Genomic DNA, 11,959 nt, shown 5'->3' with positions numbered 1-11,959 from the left:
CAATGTGCTGGGATTACAGGCGTGAGCCACTGCTCCCAGTCCTAAATGGTATTTTTAAAAACCTAATGATTTGAGGCTGGGGCTGGGCACAAGAATCGCTTGAACCTGGGAGGCAAAGGTTGCAGTGAGCCGAGATCATCCCACTGCACTCCAGCCTGGGTGACAGAGTGAGACTCTGTCTCCCCCCCCCCCCCCCAAAAAAAAAACTTATGATTTGAAGCAAAATAAATTTTCCTCAATGCTTATATAATGTTCCTTGCTAAAAAAAACTTCATCTTCTATAAAAAATCATAGTAGAACTTTACCAGTGTGATACTGATGACTGCATGGATATCCTTACCTTGTGCTGGTATCTTGTGTCAAATGCATGTTTTATCAAAAGATTCTTTATGACAGAGATAGCTGTATATCTGATCTCATAATTGTCCTGAAGAGCAATGGAAGTTTCCCTCAGAAGTAGACCAACCAAGAAGTGATGCTTGCAATACTCATCTGATAAACTGTATTCAAGATTTGAATCTGCAGTACAATGAAATTTAAAACCCATTTATGAAAATATTCAAAAATGATTATAATTAAAATACTGTATTATTTAATAATATGTGATCATGCTAGCAAGAGCTATAATTTTTATTATTAATGATTCTGAGCAGCTCTTTTATCATCTAGAATAAGCATGCAAAATTTACAAGACAGGTGCACTCATATTTTGGGCTAGACGATAACTTTAATGATCATTTCAGTCAGGAAGAAAGTCCCTAGATTTTTTTTTCCCCGTATTCTTTTGAACTCATAGAAATCTTATGATACAACCTACAATAAAATAATTATATATTTTGCAACGTTTTAACAGATTTCTTCATAGCTGAAGAGATTTTGTCACAACTATACATCTGAAAAATTCTATACAATAATGCTTGACTTACTTATCCATTTATACTTACAAAGTGGGAAAAGACAAACTAAACAACTGAATAGTCTGACAGTATTGACTGTTTCAGTAAATATTATATATTGGGCTGAAAATATACATGGGACATAAGAACAATAAGGAAAACAGTCTCATTCCATTCCAATCCATCATCACTCAAAACCAAATATTTTATATCAGAAAATAATCACTTCGAACTATGTCTTTCCCTTCTTTTAAGATCCTCAGTCTATTTTATTTATTTATTTATTTGAGATGGAGTCTCACTCTGTTGCCCAGGCTGGAGCTCAGTGGCACAATCTCAGCTCACTGCAACCTCTGCCTCCCGGGTTCAAGCAATTCTCCTGCCTCAGCCTCTGAAGTAGCTGCGACTATAGATGAGCACCACCACGCCCCTTTTTTGTATTTTTAGTAGGGACGGGGTTTCACCATGTTGGCCAGGATGGTCTCGAACTCCTGAGCTCAGGTGATCTCTCTGCCTTGGCCTTCTGAAGTGCTGGGATTACAGGAATGAGCCACTGTGCCCGGCCTAGATCCTCAGTCTATTTTAAATCTCAGATGTTAATATCATGGTTGGGACTTGCTTTATAAGTACTTATAGGGGACTGTGATCAGGTTTAGTAATTTGTTTGTTTGTGACAGTCTATCTCTGTCACCCAGGCTGGAGTGCAGTGGCGCGATCTCGACTCACTGCAACCTCTGCCTCCCAGGTTTAAGCAATTCTCCTGCCTCAGCCTCCTGAGTAGTTGGATTACAGGCATGTGCCACCATGCCCAGCTAATTTTTTTGTATTTTTAGTAGAGACGGGGTTTCACCATATTGGCCAGGCTGGTCTCTAACTCCTGACCTTGTGATCCACCTGCCTTGGCTTCCCAAAGTGCTGGGATTACAGACGTTAGCCACCGCGCCCAGCCAAGTTTAGTAATTTCTATGGAAGATTTCTACTATCTTTATTTCCTCTCCAGTACTATTTAATTAGATAGGCCATGAAGCTGAAGAATATGTTTTCTATTTCTCTTTTGGCCTGTTCAGCACTTAATATAATGCTTTATATTCAGTTGGGACTTAAATGCTGCGAGTAGTCCAATTTAATCCTAAATCCTCATGATCTGTCCACCCCTTCTTTTTCCTGACTTCCTCATAGTTATAAATAAATATTGGGTGAAGTATATGAGCTACATGCTCAGGATCAAGTAAGGGGGTAGTTGAATAGGAGTACTATGGTTTAAAAATATTTTTTCTCCATTTTCACTGGCTATAATTCCATCACTAAAACCACCACTCAGCAAATACTTCTACACAGACCAAGGCAGATTATTTTCTTCCTGCATTGGTCATACCCTTTTGTGAATCCCTATCACCTTCTACGCATAAGGGCCAGGACTAACAAAGGTGGCTTTATGTGAGTAGATTTTACAAATGGTAATCAATTTGTTACTTTGGTGATTTGAACAAATCCAATCAGGTGGTTTCATCTACACCTGCAGAATTGTGGCCAAGATATCACTAAACAGCATCTAAGAGACAGAGGAAAGCCTGAGAGAGGTCACATACACACACACACCACACACACACACACCACACACACACACACACCACACACACACACACACACACACACACAAGTAACTTCCAGTTCCCCATTCATGGCCTCTATGCTGGCTTGCAGCAGGAACTTGTGTTTTGAAGGAAGATGTTTTAAAGTTGATTTCTCTAGCAACACTCAATTTTATTTTAAAACTAAACAAACACACTGCCTCCTAGATTTTCTGGGTATTTGGCTAGGGAGGATTTGAAAAGCAAACAAAGCCCCCATCCATCTTAGCAATTCATCAAATCAATTGTTTTCTAAAACAGCAAGCTAATTTAGAGTGAACCGAGTTAAACCTACCTACTGAAGTCAAACGGTCCACCGCAAATGAAAAAAAATCTAATTAATATATGAAAAGAAAAGGGACAAATAAAAAACATAGTAACATAAGAATAGTGCTATACAACAAAGCATTCAATAAAACTAGCAATGGAGATAACTGAAGGCATTTCATAAATTTAGCACAAACATGTTACTGTTTTACTCTACCTTTACATTTTTTGATGCTTTGAGGAGAAATGCATTTACATGTCTTTTTCTTAATTTAGTCTTATACAAGATCCCAAACACTACTACAGAAAGTAATTTCACTAGTATCTGACATCTGTGTTTAAGCAGCAATCTATTAACACACCTGATTTCTTCACACTATGAATATTATTACTGATATTATGAAGGAAATGCAGAAAAACATTAACGGACTTCAGATAGTAACAATTCTGAATTTACCTTCAAGTTGACTGGTTCAACTAGAAAACATTATACTACACTAGCGCTAGCAAAACATGGAAAAAAACAAACTCAAATGATGGAAAATGCAAATACATGCCTTGAACCCGCTGCAGTTTAGGTTTTGCAAATGCCATTGGCAAGTTCAGAGGAATGTAATGTTCGTGATTGCAAATTGTTTGCAGAAACTCAAACTTGTATTCAGCCAGAACCTAAATGGAAAGAAATGATACATTAGCTCATATTTAGTAGGCATTTGCTATTTTAAGAATTTAATACAGTGCATTATTTTTCACAACAGAAGTGCTTAGTATTCTAAGCATACCTTGAGATGCGACCTGTGCAGGAAAGAGTTAACATACCAGGTCCAAGACTGCTACCCTTTAAAAGGACTGCTTGTTGGCTGGCATCTAAAAAATGAAATTTTGAAATGTTCCCTACATGATAAGTTGCGCCTTCTGTGTCAGCCTGCTTAGACTGTTTGTACAAACAATGTGATTTATAGTGAACACCTGCTTTGCTTTCCTTTCTGAGAGTCTGGAATTTTGACCAGCCTCCAACACATAATCAGCCCTCAATAAAACCCTTCAACTCTGAGTTTTAAACAGGCCTTCCTTGAACAGGAATATTGCACACTTACAAGTGCATTTTCACTGCTGGAAGGAGGCTGTGTTCTGTGAGGCCCTTCACAGGAGGGAAAGAGTTCAGAAAGGCTGCGTGTAGATTGCTATCCACCCTATTCGATGTCTTTTCCTTTCCCGATTCAGCTGAGTATCCTCATCGTATCATGCTCACGAATCTTAGCCATCAATACAGCTATATGTTGAGTCTGTAAATCCTTAGAATGAGCTATTGAACACATGGGGGGTCCTGGGGACCCCAAAACACAGTCCAGTATTCCTTGCTTTTAAGTATGTCTATACTCCAAGTACCTAAATAAAAACAACAGTTCCTAATCCCCTAGAAGAGAATAAATGTCACTTTTGGTCTTATGCTCAGATGTCTGACATCCACTACGATCATGTCCTTATAACTTACCTTAGGATCTTTGGGGCTGAATCCAGATATATAGTCATTTATTAAATTGAAAATAAATCCTCTATCCATTAGTGTCAAACAGCGCTGTAGGAACCAAAACAAAACTAAGGGTTAGTTACATAATTCTAAAAGTCTAAATTTTAAAATGTAAAGTTTTAAAATTCAAAATTGGTTCCACACAAAAGAAAGACATTTTGTTTTATAGATAACTTTCTGAGCTTCAGGTGACCTTAAAGAAAAAGATAAAGGGCAAGTGGCATCACTGGAATTGGGACTGAAGGGCCTCAATTATACAGTTTTCAGAACAAGATGTATATAGAGCCACACACACAAATATACATTTATCTATACATATACACACATACACACACAGACACACATACATATCTGTAATCTATTCAGCTACACTTCCTCATTTTGGTCAACTCCCAAAGCCCAAGTGAGTTGACCTCATTTTGGTCAACTCCCACTTCCAAAGGGAAGTGTAAGGTAGTCTGTTAGCTGATGAAAGTGAGACTTGCCTATGTAAATATTAATAATTCAGACCAAAAGGGTTTTTGTGTTCAGTGAAGTCAAGGCGTAAAACCTCCCTTCTCTGTGACAGCCCTAAGTTATTCATATTTGCCTGCTGTCATTCTCCTAGTTAAGGCTCTCACTACCTTGCAACTGAAAAACTGTAGTTAACCTCCTCAGTCTTCATGTCTCTCACGTCTCCATCCATCTGCTTCCAGATTAACCTCTAAGTCCCAGCCCTAATTGTGTCATTTTCCTGCCCCAAAGCTTCCAATAGTTCCCTATCGTCTCTAATATAATTTCAAACTCCTTAGCTTGGCATTCAAGAACACTCACAATCTTGTCCCAACTTACTTGTCCAGTTTCATTTGCCAACAGATCTCATTGACTTCCTTTGACTCTGTCTCAAAACAGAAAAAAAAAAACAACAGAGAGAAAGAGACAGGCAGAGTCTTGCTCTGTCACTCAGGCTGGAGTGTAGTAGCACAGTCATAGCGCACTGCAGCTTCAAACAATCCTCCTGCCTCGGTCTCCCAAGTAGCCGGGACTAAGGCGGGCACCAGCATGCTCAGCCATCATTCACTTATTATCCCCTCAAGATGCACTGTGTATTCCCACCTCTAGGTCTTTGACTCATGCCACACCTAGCAATTCTATCGCTACTTCTATCTGATCTTGTTCATTCTTTAAGATTCTCATGAAATCCCATCTTCCTGAACTACATTGGTCCATGGATCCCTTTAAACACTTTATTCAGTATTAGCTTGTATTTTACTATTTTCCTGTCATCTCACCAGGATTGGACAATAAGAATGATCTTTTCCTTTATATCCTTCATAGTGCCTAGAATATTTCTGTGAAATCCAAATAATTCAGTATTTGATTAACCAGCTACCTGCGTCTTGCATCTCATACTCTCCTTTCCACTTCTGCTGCCACTGCCCAGGGTCAGACCCTCATCACTTGTCATCTGGATTACTAAGTGAGGCTCATATTTATTTATTCCAGCATCCAACAAACATTTAGAGGATCTACTATGTTTGAGACAATGTATTACATTCTAGAGAAACACAAAGTGGAATAGGCATGGTCCATAATCATGTCTAATAGTGAAGACAATCACATAATGAAAACATAGTGTATAATAAGAAGTGCCATAGAACTATGTAAAAGACAGATGAACAACAGAAGGGGTGATCAACACTGCCTGGAAAGGCCAGGGAAGAGCTGAGCCTAAAAGATAAGTGGATTGTGCCAGGCAGACAATTGGTTTTCTAATCGGTTGCCCTGACTCGGCTCGGGTCTCTTCCTCACTTCATCTATCATAACAGCAAGAAAAGTATCCTCCGAAGTATTTGGTGTTGCTCCACTGCATATGAATCAAAGTCCAAATTCCTTAACTTGACATTCAAGGCCTTCTGTTATTGGCACCAGATGGCCTTTCCAGTTCTTTCTCCATACTTCCTAAACTCATCACACAATGAGTTTTCACTCGTCCCTAAATAATTTTTGAACATGCAAATTTCATCTTTGCTCAGGGATCCTCTAACTGCAACATGCTCAACTCTTGTCCTGGGGAACTCCGCACTACGCTACTTGTTTCATGCTGCCTGGTCATAATCTCTCTCTCCCTTTCTAATTTTTCTATAGTATTCTGTCTGCATTTCTGGTGTTACTATTATCACCTTTATCTTGTATATATATTCAAATTTGACCACAAACACAGCCTCTCACATCTTTGAATTGCCACACAGAAGACAAGCCAATGGGCCGGGCACAGTGGCTCACGCCTGTAATTCCAGCACTTTGGGAGGCCGAGGCGGGTGGATCACGAGGTCAGGAGATCGAGACCATCCTGGCTAACACGGTGAAACCTCGTCTCTACTAAAAAATACAAAAAATTAGCCGGGCGAGGTGGCGGGCGCCAGTAGTCCCAGCTACTCGGGAGGCTGAGGCAGGAGAATGGTGTGATCCCGGGAGGCGGAGCTTGAAGTGAGCTGAGATCACGCCACTGCACTCCAGCCTGGGCGACAGAGCAAGACTCAGTCTCAAAAAAAGAAAAAAAAAAAAAGACAAGCCAGTGTTTGCTGACTTGAATTAAGTAAATGCTGCTACTAAACCAAAACTGTTCTGTTCCCTTTACATACTAAACTTCAAGTTTAAACTCCATGGAAGAAGCTAATGTTCTACATTTCAGATAATCTAATTTGTAGTTTATTTTAAAAGATATGTGGATGTTTCCTTTTTTAATACACAAAAAAAGGCTTGTGTAATAGGGTTAAAACTTTATTTTAATTCTGGCAAAGAGAAGTCTTACGTCAGAAAATCATACTCAAGATATGTGAAACCTAGTTGTGAATTTTTAATTAACAACAAGGATATGTTAGAAACTAAAACTCCTTGGATGAATTGTTGCCCACAAGGTTCTTAACATGAAGAGTTTTGAGAGTAACGAAGAACTCTGAGAAGTGAAGAGAGGGAGAATGGAAAGAGGAAAGTAAAAACTACGTGCATTAGCAACCCACCATGCTTGTCTCTGCCACACATCAAATATTGTTGTTACCCACTTTATCACAAACAGTTACATTCAGGCCAAGATGGGTAGATCACTTGAAGTCAGGAGTTCAAGACCAGCCAGGCCAACATGGCAAAACCCCATCTCTACTAAAAATACTGGGCATGGTGATGCATGCCTGTAATCCCAGCTACTTGGGAGGCTGAGACACAAGAATCAGTTGAACCCAAGAGGCGGAGGTTGCAGTGAGCCGAGATCGCACTAGTGCACTCCAGCCTGGGTGACAGAGGGAGACTCTGTCTCAAATTAAAAAAAAAAAGGAAAGAAAGAAAAAAGAAAGAAAAATAGTTACATTCTCGCACTGCCCCTTACATACTGACAATAACAAAACCTAACAATGCTAAGTTTGCCATCTTTCATAAATAGAGTTTCTTCTGGTATATCCCGAATAAAATAACCTCACTGATCAACACTAACAATTTACATTTACATGTATCAGCAACATGTACACTGTGGTTACATCACCAAACAGGTTGCTTTAGTTCAAAAGTTGCAAAGTCAAAAGCCAATGGGGTCAGAGAAATGATTTAAATGCATGAGGAGGTTCAGGGGTGGGTAGGGATGGTGGCAACCTAGAAAGTATGTGCTCCCATTTAAATAAGCATTTAAACTATGTTTAAAAACACTGTGTGCAACAAGCAACACTTGTCTTCTGACTAGGCCACCTGTATGTGTCCTCTGATTTAATTAATTCGTCATTTCATTGGGGGATGGGGACAAATTTGCTGTGATCAGTTAAGCTAAAAGATACGGCTTTTATCCAAAAGAGGCAATAACAAGTGTTGGTGAGGATGTGGAGAAAAGGGAACCTTCCTACCCTATTGGTGGGAATGTAAATTAGTACAACCACTATCAAGAACAGATTTGTTTGTATTTCTGGTATGACTGTTATCACCTTTATCTTGTATATATAGTTAAATTTGACATACTAAGATAGCTTCTCACATCTTTTCTTGTTTTGTTTTGAGACGGAGTCTCACTCTATTACCCAGGCTGGAGTGCAGTGGTGTGATCTCGGCTCACTGCACCCTCCACCTCCCAGGTTCAAGGGATTCTCTTGCCTCAGCCTCCCAAGTAGCTAGTGGCGCCTGCCACCACACCCAGCTAACTTTTGTATTTTTGGTAGAGACGGGGTTTCACCATGTTGGCCAGGCTGGTCTCGAACTCCTGACCTCATGTGATCCGCCCACCTCGGCCTCCCAAAGTGCTGGGATTACAGGTGTGAACTACAGTGCCCGGCCAGCCTCTCTGATTTTTGAATCGCCACATAGAGCACAAGCCAATGCCAATGTCTTCTATGGAGGTTTCTCAAATAACTGAAAATAGAGCTACCATACGATCCAACATTCTACTCTTAGGTATATACCCAAAAGGAAGAAAATCAGTGGATCAAAGAGATATCTGCACTCCCATGTTTGTTGCAGCACTGTTCACAATAGCCAATGTTTATAAGCAACCTAAGTTTTCCAATAGTCTCATGAAGAGCTAGCTGAGTCTCTAGAAAGTGCTTAATTTTTTTCTTGGGTTTCCTGTCAATGAAGAGGAGTTCCTTACCACATTCCAGCTGCCTTTAACTCACCTTCAGGAAGCTAGCCAAACTATAGTTCACATTTTTGGACTCTTCGAGAATCTCCGCATACCGAATAGTCACATGGGGAATTATTGCAAGAAGCAGTGAATGTAAGACATGATGATATGTCTCAGGAAATCTCTGGCCTCGGGGAAGCTGAAATTAAATAGGCACAGAAAAAAGTCAGACTTCCAAAAGGTCTAAGTTTCCATTTTACTTTCAAACACATTCTACAAATAAATGTATCTTAAAACTGATGTATAATTGTTCTCCAACTTAAAAATGGCATCACTAGTTCAAGATGTACTTGACTCTCTCTAATTACAGGAACTATCTGGATCTCTAATAATCTACCTGACTGAGGTTATCAGCAAGAATGGGTTGTTCTGCCCCAACTTTGGAATATCATGCTTCTGAGTTACAGACAAATCCCAGTTTTCATTCCACTTTTTTCCTGGCACACAAAGTATGCATGTACTTCAATTTCAGTAAACGTATTATATAAATTCTGAAAAAATATTAAAGTATAAGGTAAACATTGTGACTTCACAAGTCTTAGCTTAGATTCCTACGAATAAGAAAAAATGGTTTTACCTTTCAAACCAATTAAAAATTACAACAAAATGTATACATCACATTCCGGGATCATATCTTAAGGACATAAAGTGTTTGAACACTTGCAAGTGCAACGGGCAAACGCTATGTCTGATTAACCCAATGAAGTCTTCCTCAAGAGACATTTTTTAAGCCCTAAGACAAAGGCAAAGATTCAAGGTAATGAGTTTACATACAAATGATTATAGGAAAGAAGCTATGTGAAAAGTCTCTGCAGATTAGATGGTGGGAGAACATATCAACGCAGACCTCAGATTTACGCAATACATCTCATTGTTTTTGTAAGCAACCATTGCAAAAGCTAAGCACTGGGAGCCTTAAATATAAATACAGATTTGCATGGCATGGCTATCTGAGAGTAAAGATTAGCTTTTTTTGTCTATACAAATATTTTCTTTATATATAAAATTTATTTGCCAACTGAAAGTTATTCTTTACCTTAATCTGTATTCTCTTCCCAAACAAGTATGTTGGCCATCGACTTTGCAAGTATTTCAAAGAAAAACCATGAGTACTAAAATAAAAAAAAAAAGAGAGAAAGAAAGGAAAATCTTTAACTGTTACAAATCTTTGAAGCTTGGAAAGTGCAAAGTTTGACAAATCAATATGGATCTTGTCTTTGAATTTTACTAACATTTTCAAGTGATCCCAAGTCACTATCAAAGTCTCACAGAGTATCTGCAAATGGTTTTAGCAAAAAGGTACTATTGTACTTCAGGGTTGACTGGTAATATACAAAGGAAGGATGGGAACCTTTGTCCCACTGGGGAGTATTTTATCCCCACCATTGTTTCTAATTGCCCACGCCTGGTATTAAGAGCAAACTAACTTCTAGTTCATCTTGTTACCGCTTTTAAGTGCTCAATGAATCTTATTACCACCTGCACCTAGCTTGGGCCCCAACCCTGCCCTTGATGTGACATTCGTGCAGCCTAAGTAGCCTAGATGTTTGCCTACGTCATATAATTGGAAGAGTATAGAGAAGCCTCAATCAGATATACTCCAAGATACTCGAAATTCTACCATTAATAAAAGAAGTAATAAAAATAGTGACAATAATAACAGCTATAATTTCTTGAGTGCCTACGATGTGCTAGGAACCATGTGTTGAATGCTTTACTTATATTTTAGCAATGAAGATTTGGAGGCTCAGAAATGCTAAATAACTGGCCCCAGGTCACAAAACTATTTTGTGACAGATACAGGATTCTAACTCAGGTCTATTTGATCCAAAATTCTTTCTTTTACACATTTAAATGAGGGCAGGGGGTGGGTAGCTGGAGTGAAGAAGGTTCTGTGGAGAACTTCAGGAAAAGGACGCATGGGCATAAGTGGTGGGGAGAGGACGGGTCACATGTGAAACTGATGAAAGACTAGAAGCGAAACGGGAGGGTATCAAAAAAGAAGTGTGTCTATGGCTGCTTTCGTTCCTTGTTGTGTCCTATGTTCGCACCTTTAGCAATTTGTTTATTGATAAAAAATCTGCAGACTGTTTCAATATTGCTATCATCGTAGTAGCCAGGGTTTCATGTATCAGCTGGGCCTGAGGAGCACTCGGTTTTTCAGGTCGGAAGCTATACTACAAATAAACAAACAAAAAAATGAACTGTAAGACAAAATTGTCACATAAAACAAATTGTTCAGAAAGAAACTTTACTCCACAAACCTTTATGAATGATCTTAAATAACTATCCAAGCCTTCTTCGTGGCACTTTGATACAATATGTAAGAGAACCCTGAAACGACATTCACAAGAGTCAGCATGTCATACTATAATGAATTACCATATTTTGATTCTTAAGATTGTCATGTCTAGCCCCAAAAACATCTACCACTGCCTAAATAATTAAAAGTGAGATGATTGCATTAAATATAATGGTGATAGTTTAGGTGTATGAAAGATTTCAGCATGTATCATGCTCGGGTCTTATAAAATATATTTCCTAGTTCAAAAGATGGATATTTAATTTGACAACCCAGATGTTACGTCTGTTTCTAAACCATGTATGTGCCTGAAGCATAGTGGTAGCTACTATGCATTAAAAGACTTCAAATTAGATAAATATTGAGATACCCTCTAGTGAGAATAAAAGGAAGAGAATAGAAAAACACAATGAAGGCCGGGGGCGCGGTGGCTCATGCTTGTAATCCCAGCACTTTGGGTGGCCAAGGCGGGTGGATCATGAGGTCAGGAGTTCGAGACCAGCCTGGCCAATACAGTGAAACCCCGTCTCTACTAAAAATACAAAAATTAGCTGGGTGTGGTGGCAGGCACCTGTAATCCCAGCTACTTGGGAGGCTGAGGTAGGAGAATCGCTTGAATCCGGGAGGCAGAGGGTGCAGTGAGCCAAGATTGTACCACTGCACTCCAGCCTGAGTGACAGAGCGAGACTCCAC

At 39.3% G+C, this 11,959-nt stretch overlaps 1 protein-coding gene across 1 annotated transcript in view; it reads right to left on the bottom strand.

Moving 5' to 3' along the window:
• LOC108524410 (dedicator of cytokinesis protein 11-like) overlaps nt 1-11,959 on the bottom strand; it is a 155,962-nt gene that overhangs the window by 66,978 nt on the left and 77,025 nt on the right. The window contains 7 exon segments of the mRNA XM_017865480.1: nt 341-519; nt 3,352-3,463; nt 4,290-4,373; nt 8,957-9,103; nt 10,008-10,076; nt 11,016-11,141; nt 11,229-11,298. Coding sequence (XP_017720969.1) covers nt 341-519; nt 3,352-3,463; nt 4,290-4,373; nt 8,957-9,103; nt 10,008-10,076; nt 11,016-11,141; nt 11,229-11,298 — 787 coding nt within the window.

Source organism: Rhinopithecus bieti, unplaced genomic scaffold, assembly GCF_001698545.2.
Source record: "Rhinopithecus bieti isolate Rb0 unplaced genomic scaffold, ASM169854v2 scaffold_82990, whole genome shotgun sequence".
NCBI classification, from domain to species: Eukaryota; Metazoa; Chordata; class Mammalia; order Primates; family Cercopithecidae; genus Rhinopithecus; species Rhinopithecus bieti.
This window is presented reverse-complemented; position numbering and strand designations above follow the sequence as displayed.